The sequence below is a fragment of the Dicentrarchus labrax genome, unplaced genomic scaffold, assembly GCF_905237075.1.
Source record: "Dicentrarchus labrax unplaced genomic scaffold, dlabrax2021, whole genome shotgun sequence".
NCBI classification, from domain to species: Eukaryota; Metazoa; Chordata; class Actinopteri; family Moronidae; genus Dicentrarchus; species Dicentrarchus labrax.
Window position 1 is genome coordinate 12,461,757 of NW_026136706.1, and position 13,944 is coordinate 12,475,700.

At 39.4% G+C, this 13,944-nt stretch overlaps 1 protein-coding gene across 2 annotated transcripts in view; it reads right to left on the bottom strand.

Moving 5' to 3' along the window:
• LOC127365454 (receptor tyrosine-protein kinase erbB-4) overlaps positions 1-13,944 on the bottom strand; it is a 305,767-nt gene that overhangs the window by 157,631 nt on the left and 134,192 nt on the right. For both annotated transcript variants that reach the window (XM_051403529.1, XM_051403528.1), the window contains exon 2: positions 7,528-7,679. In XM_051403529.1, the coding sequence (XP_051259489.1) occupies positions 7,528-7,679 (152 nt within the window). The remainder of the gene's footprint in view (positions 1-7,527; positions 7,680-13,944) is intronic.

The following is a 13,944-nucleotide window of genomic DNA, read 5'->3' on the forward strand; positions in this document are numbered from 1 at the left end:
TTGACAAAGTGACTCAAACACATAGCCATACACCCTCTTTCTCACAATATACCAATCCAAAATAACGATTGTTGTTTAAGACAGTATGTAATTTCATCAATGTCAGTTACAGTAGACTCAAACAATTAGTTAAAATGTGAAATCTTAAGGTCTGACAACAGTCTGAGGTATCTACAGTTTAAATGATGGATGCATTTCCTACGGTGCATTGCAATGGTGAGGTACAGTAGTCTATTTTTGAGAAATGTAATATTTGAAGACTTGATCAAAACAGATATCTGTCATGGATATCACATTTCTGACTGAGTCTCTGTGTTTTGGGGGCTTAGGTTTTGGTGTCAATCGATCTTAGTTGTTGATTTCTTTTGAGAGCAGCCATCTTGCAGTGATGCTTAACAGAGGAGGCAATAAAAGCAGGCAGCAATTTTACATATATTTAGATGATCATACAGCCATGTGATATTGCAAAAACTAAAATCTAATAAAAATGGACAAGGCATGTTAAAGGGAAATGGCTTTAAAATGTACAGTAGAACATTTGAATGAATTTCAATCATACCTCCACTTGATGCAACATCACTCACTGGGTTATAGTATGCAGAAGCACATTTCATTTACCAAAGGGGAAAAAATTAAACGGTTTCTCATTTTCTTTTACTTTTTGTTAGGCATTTCGTTATGACTTCTATTCTTATAACTTAATTAAAGAATAAAGACTTCGTACATTGAACATAACACTTTATTATAACCATCATTAACAAATAGTAAATTGTATAAGCTATGATGCAACATATGACAACATATTTATAAACTCATTTTATATTACACAAACTAATGAAAAATAACAAATAATAGCATTAATATTATTAGTAAACATTATTTATAATCATTTCAATGCTTGTTATCAGTGAAAAAAGTATTAACAAAAACTCAATTAACTATCAATTACCAGTAATTATTGATCGTTATTATAGTGTTACCCCATTGTACTTTTCTTTAGTGGATGCAATGCACATATAAATGTAGAATAAGCTTAACAGTTTCAACACATTTGGGGTAGTGCACCAGCAATTGTCTGACCTCTGTGTTCCAGTAGCCTACAGATTTCCTTTTTTACAGTAAGTATCATTACAAAACAGGTCAGCACAGCTGCCGGGTTAGATATGTGTCTATTTTGCTGATTTCTTCTTACTGCCCGCCACAGGGCTATAGGTCAATACAAATAATACAAATGGTAAGTGTGTATTGGTTCATTTGAGGGATGGCAAATAGAGGCAACTAGAGGAAAGTTTTTTCTTTTTTTTTGTGCAAAACATAGACATTTAACCTCTCCATTTCTGTTATTCTCATTCCACTGCTCGATCAGTCCACATCATTTCTAAACGACAGGGAAAGAAAATGATATGGGCTGACCAACAGTGGGAAGGGGAGTAAGAAAATGTATCTGTCAGTCAAACAAGGAGGTTTTAACCCTGCGTATGATTACAAACACACACACACACACACACACACACACACACACAAATACAGCCAATTGCTTCAGTCAATTTGAGAAAAGGTAGGTTTAAAATAAATGGTAAAAGGAAATTTTTTATATCACTTTTCTCACACTTATAGGCATGCACACAAATAAATATATACGTATAGAAATACACACACAAACATGACACATCATCAACTTCTTACTATCATCCATTGCTTCTTTTCCCTGCAGAAGGATGGAGAATCATTAATTTTCAGGTGCTGCTGTCCCCATATCTCACACAGTCTGTTTCTTTCTCACACACGCAGTGAAAAGCAATCCATTTGGTGACTGTTGCAGGTGAGAAAAGAAATGTGGGGCAGTGAAATACTACTATTAGGCAAACACACAATGGAGATCACACCCTAGACCTGACTTAAAGGTCTTAAGGTGGATATGATACAAGTACAGACTTCTCTCACCGTATGACACAAAAGTAATAGGGAAGAAATGTAAAAAGTAGGTTGCAGAAAATCAGATATTGGTGAGGAAAAGATTTCTGGGCAAAAGCATGATCCTCCTCTCTGCTTTCAGACTATTTCCTGGTCAAACTCTTTCACCCCATTTTCCATCTCGAACCTTTCTCCTCAGGATTTCTTTCTCTCAATGGTCTCACTTCCCACCCCACACTGTCCTTCTTCATGTCAAATTAAAGTGATGGAAATGAACTTGAGGGGACGCTAATTGCAATTGTCAATCCAATCTAGGTCGGGCCTGAAAGACAGGGGCTCCCTAGCACTTCATCAGTCTTCATTAATATTGAAGGAGTTTGCTGAGGAGCAGGGGGCCAACGTAATCTGCACTCATCTAACAGTGCATCAACAATTAGGAAGCTGGGGAGGGCACCAATGGTGCCTGAGGGACAAATATGCCAGTCAAGAAGAAGTATGAAGGAAGATGTCAGAAGACGGGGACTGGAGGAGTGCAAGAATAGATGCTGCTTTCAAATGCTGTGGGAAATAGCATGTGAAGGCAACTTCATGTGTAACTTTTTAACAACAGCAAGCTGCATATGAATCACTCATCAGGTGGTAATAATAGATGTCAGCAGTATTAGTAATGGGTCGTATACTGTTCAAACATATAGTTTCCTTATTTACTTTATATAATTTTACCAAATAAGCAATGAATCACTGCATAATGAAGTGACTGCTGATCTATTACATACAACTACTTTTATTGTGTCCAACACTTTACAATCAGCCGCAGACATAATCATAACTTGTATTCTTTTTTTATCGTCCCCGCAAGCATAAATTGGAACTCTGATATATTTCTGACAGGCACCTGGAGGTGGCATAATGTTAATTTGTTAGGTCAACTCAGTCACAATTTATGAACCAGCAATCACTCTGTCACTGTGAGCCTAGCTTACAGCTTGAGTATATGAAAATAAAATTGGTGAGAGAAGAAAGATGAACTGATGATTTGTCATGAATTTATGACCCTGCCACGCACACACAGACACACACATACACGTGCAGCCAATACAAGTGCCGGCTGGTCATGCCACAGCAGGGTTTTTGGTTGTTGTCCACAGACCCAGATGGTCAGTCCACCTCCTTTGGCAAACCTATGCTTTACCAAGTGAGCTATAAACTTAAAGAGATGCATCAGTTAGGCTTATAGACTGTTGCTCATTAGTCTCAGTGAGTGAAAATAGACTTGACCAACATATCTGTGTCAGAATATGGCTCTTAATCCTCCGACAATAGTGTAATCTTATACTTTTTTTACTTTTAATTTTTATCAAAACTTGTTTTTTATGACCTTCAGTGAACTTGCTGTAAATCTTGTTGCATAATATTTCTGTGATGGCTCTAACTCTCACGAACGAGTGTGTTCTGTGTTTGTGTAGGAGACCAAAACATTTGATCACTCTAAGGTTAATGTTAGAAAATCATCTGAGGTCAGACCTTCTGCACTCCCTTGACCCTAAATACTTGTATTGCCTGTGTTATTTGAGGAGGTGATCCCCCTATGAATCACTATTAACCCAAAATTGCCCCCTTCATTCTAAAGAAAAACAGGGTCAGGACAACTTGGACTGAAACTGCAGAGAGAGAGGTCACTTCTGCTGCCTACATTTCCACTCTCAGAGCTACTCTCTAATGTGCCATAGAAAAAAAAATAATTAGACAGATTGAGCAGATTTGTTTGCATGTAGATACACGCTTCTGACCTGTTAAAACAGTGTTTTATTTAGCTAACTTAAGTAACCAGACATATTTAATCACTAGTCCCCATGTAGTCTCTGTTATTCCTGCTCACTGGTGCTCTCACAGTGGTTTCCATCTGGTATGCATCACTATGGCAGCTGAGTTTTTTGAACAGGCATAAGGTCAAGTGAACACTTCACACAAGTGTCATTGAGGGCCACATTAACAGACCACCACCCTCATTTCCAACAAGCCCCCTTTAGTATAGACATTAGGGCATGATTAATGTAACCATGCAGCCTCTGCCTTTGTGAAACACTAAAATACTGAATTTAACAAGTGACCAGAAAATACAAATGCCTGTACAGTGCAATCCTTCAAAAAACCTCATTATGTAATGTTGTTTGCCTCATTTCAAGGGTAAATCTGAAAGATATAGTTTGTACCATGTGCCTTATATTGGTCCGCATTATGCTGTAAGATATAAATAACACAAGTGATTAATATGTTTCAAAGATATAAAGTCAGTTAAAGTAAAAGGAAAATAGGAGGTAGTGAAGAAGGTATTCTCATCCTAATCATCTCTAATGCAAAATGTTGTCTGTTCAGATCCCTACCCTCATTTAAACTTTCTCTACTGCTTTCTTACACTAATAGCACAAGGCCTGTTTGAACTATTACATGTTATTTGTAAATGATAATTCCATAATTTATCTGCAACTACAGAGACAGAGGTGGGGAGTCAGTGAATTGGTGCTGGGCTGGCAAGCAATCTGATCACCACATTAATATTGAGGAGAAAATTACATGTTTACTAATGGTTGCAATGGCAAGACAAACAATCCAATCTGACCGTGTGGCTGTGAGTTCCTACTGAGACTGGGACGAGGGGAGGAGAGGGTAAAATTAATATTTCATAATCACAGATTTGGTTTATGAGTGCATGCGAGAAAGTGACATGAGGGAAAAGAGGGATGCCAAAGTGTGTCTTTGCTTCCCTCTGTGTCTCATTCACAAAAAGGAAAACATCACACTAAAATATGTTGAGGTGGGTACAACTTTTGCGTGAATGCATTCGGTACACAAATGTATGTTCTGCTTATAATATGAGAAAAAGATTTAAAGGAACAAGAATATGGATTTAGGAGTGATTTAATCATTGACAATGTCAACACTGCGTGTGGTTAAAGCTCACTGTTGGGCTGTTGGTTTGAATGTGCATGTATGGGAGTGGGGATAAAAAACCTCACTGCTGAAATGCAGTTATTAATCACAGTGCGAGCGTTGATTCATCTGTCTTGGAGGCAGTTTGGAAGATGGACTCTATTTACTGCTAAAGCTGTTTGAGGGGCTTTGGGAGGCAGCCATCAATCTCTTGGCTATCTTGAAAAGAAGGAGCCAATGCACAGGCATCAGTTTCAATCACCTCCCAGAGACAGGTGGTATGGTAAGCTGCTGCACAATAGTTTTTTCTTATTCACTCCTTCCCTTCTTCTCTACCTCAAGGTGAAGTTTTTCCCTCCCTGGGGAAGCATGTTATTAATGTGTTTTATCATAATAATAATAATATCCCCTAAAAATACACATTGCACCCTGCCCTCTTGCTCCCTTGCTGTTTGGCACCCTGTGTTCCTAATTAGCATCTTCAATTAACCCACGTTAATTGCCAACCATGGAAAGGTGGAGGAACCTGGCAAGTTGGCGCCACAGGGAGCCCTTCTGTAAATGAGTGGTGGTGTAATGCGGAAGTAGGCAGGTAAAGAGGGGACTGCAGTCAAAAGCATCTGTAACCTCAACCTGCAAAGGATTGCCTTTACGTGATAGTAGATTGAATAGATGAGACACTGTTAAAGGCAAACCACAACACCTAAGTGGGACTGTGAACGTTGTTTTAAAATACACATTGGTTATGTGTAGTTAAATAACAATCACACTTGGTTTTGAACTGCATCTCTCCCCCCCACCATCCTTTTTCATTTGAGTCACAAGGGCCTATTACCTCTGCAGGGGTCTAATGGTAACACATTACCATCCATCGCTCCCTCTTTCTTAATATCATCTTGTTTTTGTTTTGCGTCACAGGGGGTATTGCTAGTATTGCTCTGCACATTGTAGAACACTTAATGACTGTTTTATTTTGCTGCTTTGATCCATCTTGATCAGTCGGTCCATACAAAGTAAATACACATAGGAAGACTAGCTGTCCCATTACTTTTACCTGATGCTTACAAACTATTTTGTCATATTAACTTTAAATCATTGCTGTATGGAGCAAAATATGAGAACACAGCTTGTCTTGTTGGTAGACTGCCTTTTCTGCAAAGCCTAGATAGCCCAGTTCATTCGCACAGCAATATCGGCCCATTAATGCAGTCAGCACTTTAGCGTAACACCAGGGGAACTCCCCAAGCCCCCCAGATAGACTGGAATCAATTGGAGTTGGATGGCATTAGATGTGTGGAGTGCAGCCAGAATGGTCTAGGGTGATGTTCTTAAGAAGTGGGGGGCCAACAAAGGTCAACAGTAACAGCTGATTTCACAGAAGAAAAAAAACACACAAAAAAGGCTGCTTTTTTTCCTCTTAAAATTTCAGTACAGTAACTTCTCTTGCCTTCTTCTGACCTTTCATTACCACATTATTACTCCTGTAGCCCCTGAAAGGCTGGTGGCTGTCATCCCCCAACACTGTGTTTGTGTGTATATGCATGTGTCCATCATACCAAAATGAAGGTAAGCAGCTTCCTCACCCACACAACATTCACATTCTGTTGTGGATAGTGCTAGAGATACTACCATAAGACATACCTGAACCTCTCTTAAACAGCCTGAATCAGTTGGCTCACATGCTCAGTTTAGGAATAAGAGGATTTTAAAAAATGCTCATAAATATCTGAACCTTTTTCTGAAAGGTAGGAATTCATCTTCAGTTTTGCAGCGCTTTTCCTTCTCTGTCTGCGAATCATGTTTCATCAAAAGGGAGATTAGTCAGATCAAGTTATTTGGATTTTGATTATTCTATGCCTCAGACCACAATGGTGCAAGCGTACAATCAGTTAGACACTCTGAGAAGAGGGGAAGTCTGATTACCCATGATTAGAACAACTTTCCTTGCTGCTTATCATTGGCTATATAGGCATTAATCTGAGTGCTGATTGGTTGAAAAAGATCTGAAGCACAGGGCATTTTCTGGGCAACAAGGTCAAATGAGAAGACACTGAAGTTCACAGTCTGAACTTTTTACTCAGATTTAGACAATTGCTTGTACGAACGAGATGTGGATGTTTGGATGGTTATTCTTATGTACTGAATACTAAAGACATTGTAGAAATTTCACATGTTCATGTAATTACCATAAAGTATGGTGATGATATGATATGGTATGATCTTTTACTGAAATATTGGTAAGGAAGTGATTTGTTTTTACCACTGTAAAAGAAGAATGCAATGACTCTAAATGCAGTAAAACAATTTTGTCTTCAGCTATACGGAGGTGCAATATTGGCTCCCAACAGCTATTTCAATTAGTTTCGAGGCTCCCGATTCCATTAATCATTTGAGTAACACAAAAATATGTACATTCTGTCTACTTGATGCAAACCAATCCAGAAGGGATAACTTTGCATCTATTTGTGTAAGCTGAGACTGTCAGTGGCTATAGCCTTCTCCAACCACCAGACTGACAGTGATATCTGGGTCAAAATCACTTCAGTTACGTGATATTTAAGATATTTTACTGACAACATGTAACTAAAGCTTTTCAAATAAATCAAGCACATTGAATCACCGCAAAACTTGTGCAAAAACAATTCACAATCAGTTTACTGTATCATTTTGTTTAGTCCTTACTCTTAGGAAGGTGAGGTCCCGACTGCGGTCGATGCTTGTGATCTCAAGGTTGCCCATTACGACTTCGCAGTTCTCGTAGTACTTTCTCAGGGTGCGGTACTGCTGCTCCAGGTCCGACAGCGTGCTCAGCTTGTTCTCTGTACCAGCACATACTGGGAAAATAAGAGAAAGGGACAGAGGAAGACAGTGTTAATACAGTTATATTAGATATGGCTGGGTTTGGTTTAGAAAACAATCATACCGACAGGGTCCCACTTTGATTTCCAACAGTTTTGACAAAGAACAAACAGCTTGAAGACTGATCATTAACGCTGCAGTCCTGGTCACCTTGGTAAGATTTTTTTTTATTTGGATGTTGTCACTAAAGACTACCAAGGAAAAAATTTCTAAACATTGCTATATTGCATACATTAAAATAACTACAGCATAGAAACAGGGATTTCATATATTTGTGTGCCAGACTCGGGGCACAAAAATCATTTGGAGAGAATGTGTAGTGTAAACATGAGCCCATGGACATTGAGCTGCAGCACCTGCTCAGTTGGCCTGGTCATGTAAGACTAGGAAGTCACTGGACCCCACTGCACCCCAGCCCCACCTCACATTACCCCTCGGGGCAAATAGATCACATGAAAGCTCTTTAGCGGCTAGCTGGGCTGCGCACTTGACAAGTAATTAGATGGACCCATTTCCACCCATCACACACCTTGCCCCCCTCATGACGACATAAGCCATCTGCCCAATCAACTGTTGCTGCCCACTCTAGCATGAAAAGACACACACGCACACACAATCTCTCACGCACACACACACACACACACACCAACACACACATATGAATATGTAGAGACAGACTGAGAAAAAAGCACATAGATCCCAAGGTCTGTGTCTTGAGTCTGTGTGGAATCAGAGAGCTTTGTGTACAAGCCAAAATAACAAGCAACCCACAATCCCCTTTATCTTTTTCAGTTGTTTCTTAGCAAGATTTTGTGGAAGGCTTCATTGACCTCAAGTGTCCCCTTCTGGATTAATAGCATTACGTGTCCTCGCTGTTTTTGTCCAAGCATATTTTGTAAAGTTGCTGAATTGCTGCCAACTTAAAGATATGGACACAGACATTTGTTCTTTTTAAAGCATTCAAATTTAGTTTCATTTGTATTGCCATGGCGGTGTGGTTTCTTCCACCTGCACCTTCTTGATGACAGAGGAACCATCAGTGTGACAGAGGGGTGGCAGGTCCTTCCCTGAGTCTTGTCACACTGTCACCCATGAGCTGTTACCTCTCTCTCTGAACACCTCCACCTTGAAAGATCTTTACTGACGCTTTGCATTTTAATCCAAGATCCCTTACGCACCCTATGTTACACTATACTGTGCTTTCCTTTTTATACCGCATACACCCCGCGGTTCAACTTGAATGTTTGCAGTCTACCTTTTGTCTAATGATAAACTAGGCCAAACTCATTTACCCTTTTCTCCACACAGGCACTCGCTGGTAAAATATTTCAATTCTATTTCCTATTTACTCCCTACCATTACACCACAGATACATTTGGGGGGGGGGATTCAGCCTCAAGACAACACAGGCTGTAAAGATAAATGGGATTGTGTTTAAACACTTCCACAGCTAAGCAGATATTAGATAAGTGGAACTATTCCGATGTGACCTGGACAATACCCACACGAGCTTGTGGTGATTAGCTAGGTTGCACATAGCATAACGTGCTGCTCAGGAATGATATATGGCAGACCAGGGTGTTTTCAATAACAGTTAGTGTGGGCTTGAGGGGAGCGGGGTGGAGGGTAAGGGGGGTCATAAAGTGAGGATAGGTGTAATAAACTGTTATTGCACCCTTGGGGCAGGGCGCCGAGATCAGAGGAAAGGGGCATTGTGGCATGTGATGTGCGGTGAAATATACTTCTTCATACACATTTGCTTCCTCAAGCATGCCTTCAGTAAGCCTGCTGACTTTTGAAACCTGTCTGGACTTATGTGAAGTCTATATGTTTTTTTTTTTTTTCGTTCCTTATTTTTCCATGTGTGATTTTTAATGAAACACTATGGAATCCTATAGCTCTGCATGAGCCTGAGATGGTGCTGACTGCCAAGTGAACCACAACAAAACCATCTGTGCTGTGTGGAGCGTATACAGAGGAGGTGTGAACTGTTGCGGGTTTACTGCAAAGCTTGGTGATCCTGCTGGTGATATGTCTGCATGTGTGGGAAGGCTGTAAATAATAGACCTTAGGATGTATTTTTCTCCCTCTCACTGCACAATCGAATCCATTTGTCTCCATGCTTAATATGTTACGTCTGAGCCTGAATATCACAGTAAAGGTTCTATAAAGCACAGTCTCTGCCCTTTATATAGTGCAGCCTGCCTACCTAGAACGACCAGCTATAAGACCCAGAGTCGTCGACTGTTTAACATACTGCCTATGATGCAGGAACAGACTGGAAGCACAGATGAATCTTCATATTGTTTAAAACTTACGGCTGTTCTATAAAAGAGAATCCATCTTATCTGTGTGATGGATTTCACTCCCCGGCACACTTAAAGCAGAGAATGCCAATGAGATTCAATGTCTCTCTTCCATATATAGTATATTTGCCTGTGTGAGTAAATTGATTTATTTTTTTTGCAGGAAATTTCTTCACAGAAGTGATGGATTAAGGCAATGAATCACAATAATTCAGAATTTTCCAATACATGTAATTAATGAGAAGATTATGAGCTGATGGGGCGAAATGCTTATCTGGCTCAATTTATATGGTCTAGAAGAGAATTTACATTTTTTTCTAACAACACTTGACATAGACAGCAAGCCATAAGCTTGCCTTGTTTACCCTGTTATTCTTTTTTAAATTACAAAAATATTTGAGGTATGGATGAGGCAAAATTGTATATTTATGAGGAACCAAAGGTTTGCAGGTAATCAGACAGACAAATAGATAGTCTACGTGTATGTGTGGAGAGGCCAGACTTCTCTCTATTTCCTGTGAGAATGAAAGGAGACTCTCCTTCTATTTAACACCCATCTATCTTTCTCTCACAAACTTTTTGAGGGACAGATGGGTTGGTATCTGGTTTTAAATGGCTTCCATGCAGCCCCCATGTGTCTCCAACAGACAACCACCAGACAAGACCAAAATGTATCCATTACTGTTTCTGACAAAAAATCAGTGTCACAGCTAAGGGAATGCAAACAGTGAGTTTCTTACATAAAACAAATAATTGTCTAAATGTTGACAAAGAACATGAAATGCCTCTGAACTGCATTTTCATCAATCTTATTTTCATAAATATCCTCATCAGGATTACCCAGCCACTGCACTGTTGTGGTTTTTGCTCCTCGGCCAATTCATTTCATAGGTAGTGCACACAACAACTTCATCAATAGTGCCTTGTGCGATTATTGAATGCCTATAAAGCTGGCGAGTCTCTGAGGTTTATAGGCTCCTGCCAGGGAAGCCAGCAAAAGGTCATCCCAATAGCCAGTAACTGACTGAATTAAATAAAGTTGCAAATGTCAGTTCCATAAGTAAACACTGTCAATAGCTGAGCTTGCCTAACGTGCCTTGAATAAACAGGAGCACCCTGTAGAAGTTTCGCTCAAACACTGCCTTGCTTAGGACACAAATACTACATTTTCTGTCAGGCAGACTGAATAGTGCCACATCTGAGGTTGGAGCTGTTCTTTGTCCCCTAATGTCCCCCAGATGAGCTTTGTTGGCTAAGTATGAGTTACAAGCCACTGCTTCTGATGGTAATCATTGCCCAGATTATCGTCCATCTGCTGAGCGGCCTAATAAGCATCAGAAACAATAACTAGATGAGTGTTCGTGATGAGGGCACAGTCCAGCAACGCTAACCTCTCACTGCCCTCCGAGCTCTGGTCACCTACCAACAATGCTGTCTCCATATGGTCTACCATAAATTAGCATTCATGCTGGTGCACACAGCGCCAACACCTTGTGGGAGTTTCCACAGAAGATAGCCTGCAGCTGCACCTGTGTACCCTTTGCTTACAGAACCAGACTACATTACATGTATATAATACATTACAAATTTGACTAATGTGTGGTCCATATGTATGAGCAGTACATTTAATATTGTTCAGTCTAACTGTCCTCATGAACCCCTTTTCCTGCAGCAGCCAGCTGTTTTCAGTAAATAAGCTCTGATAAACAGACTGCACACTACCTGCCCAGCACCACACGGTACAGACAAGACAAACCACCAGTGGGTAAAGAAAGTCAAACATTTAGCAAGTTAAGACCTAGATATTGTTTCTCAAGAGTTGGCAGATGCTACAACAGAGCAAAAAAAAAGTAGAGTGAGAGTAAATATCCATCTTACATTTGACAGGTGGCCAGAAACACAACTCCAAATGAATGCTAATGTTGTGCCATGCCTACTGAATGTGTAAATAGCAATTGTTTGCTATGACCCTGATAACATGTCAGTACTGTGAGTTTGTTTGTGTGTTTTGGAGGCCCTCCAAGAGAAAATAAAATAAAAAGTTGAATCAAGTTACTTAATAATAGCAGCTTCACAATATGATTTCAATTGTCCTGCTAGCCTTCAAAATTTCTCATTTCAACTTTTTTTCAAACTGTTTAATTCTCTCCATTGCAGGAACCTCCTCTATAGAAACAGAGAGAGAGAAAAAAAAGAAGCAATACCAGACTGTGAGGGTGTATGCATAAGCACCCTGTGGGAAGTGTGTAAACATGTATTTTCCTCCAATACATCCTTGTATTTAATTAAATTACGTCTCTCTCTCTCTCTCACACACACACACACACACACACAGACACACACACACACTTTATTTATAATTACTTTTGATCAGTAAATATAGTTATTAAACTCTAATTCCCTTACATGGTTGCTAATCTGTCTAGTGCTCACTGATACTGAATGAGAAAGTCTGGTGTTGCAGGAAGCAAAACAGAAGGAGGGAGTGGAAGTTTTGAGTGGAAGCATGCAAACAGTAATCAGGCTGCCACTGATAACACACTAGTGTCACCTATGTCTGTGTGTGTGTTTGTTGCTGCTGTTTATAGTTACTGTTGCTAAATAACAGCATATGCACATTTCAAATATTTCATAGGAAGTTTGAAGAACATGTCTCATAGACAGAATGGAAGGAGCTGGAACTTTGCATGAATACGTTTATTTCTTTATTGGAACACAGCTTATTTTCTAATTCAGTGGTCCAGGGAGTCACCAGGAACATTTTTTTGTCAGGAAACCTGGAGAAATGGTCAGTCCAATGCCTAAAAAGTATGAAGGCTGAACGCATTTATTCTCTTTCACCACCTTGCTCTCTGTATCTCTGTGGGATTTATTCTCCAGACAAGAAAAATCCATCCAAGTCACAGGGGAGTGATTGGCTGACACTGACACATACCTCATTACTTCAAATCCTCTAGCTGTTTCTTCTTGACTGAATGCGCTGCTGACAGTAGGTCTAGCGAAAAGCCTTTTAGGCCCTACACTTACCAGTATTAATGTGTGTGAGCGTTGTCTAAATGTGCAAGTATGACCCTCGTAACACACAAGTGTATTGACCAAACTGAATTACTTCGTAGAAAACAATTCAGCATGCATATTTGACTGTTTAACTTTGTTTGTTTACAATGCTGCTAAATTGATTTTAGATGAACAAGGCTCTCAGGTAAATGCACTGTAACTTACTTTTAATGATCTTTGTGTGAGTTTATAAAAATGTAAGTTAAATTAAATGTTTTTTTCTGTCCAATTACTTGTTCCTTTTTTTGACATGTGGAAGAACTATACATGTGAGAAATGTGTGAGAATGGTGGGAGAAACCTGGGATTACATCTATGTAGTGGTCTTTGTCGGCACAATTTATACCAGTCAACCAGTCTGTTGTTTGATGCTTTCACCATTCATTATTTACAGTAAGATTGTACTGTGAGTACTGCAACCAGTTGTTAGGTACAATTACAGAAAATACAGGTTGGCAATGATGATTGACGGAGCTGTTTTCCAAGCACTGATTTTGTGTCATTTATCCATGGAAGATTACAGAGAACTGAGAAGCTTTGGATGAGAACATTTAGGAAAGCAAGCAATGACTACAGTTACTATGGTTATCAGTGATATTTGAGTTTTCTTTGGTTGCTTTTCCTACATAGGAAATAAATGGATGTCCAGTGATTTGCTGACATGATGCAATATGATAAATGTATTTTGGGAGGGTATGGTTAGGACACAAACACAAGGCAATGATGACTTCATAAGTAGAAAATGAAATGAAATCAACATTCATGTACACTCAAAAAAATGTAATGTCACTAATGTTGGCTATAAAACATAGTATTACATTTTAATTACTCAAAAACCATGAGTTTTTTATATCAACTTGAGTTAGTTGTGGTGTTTG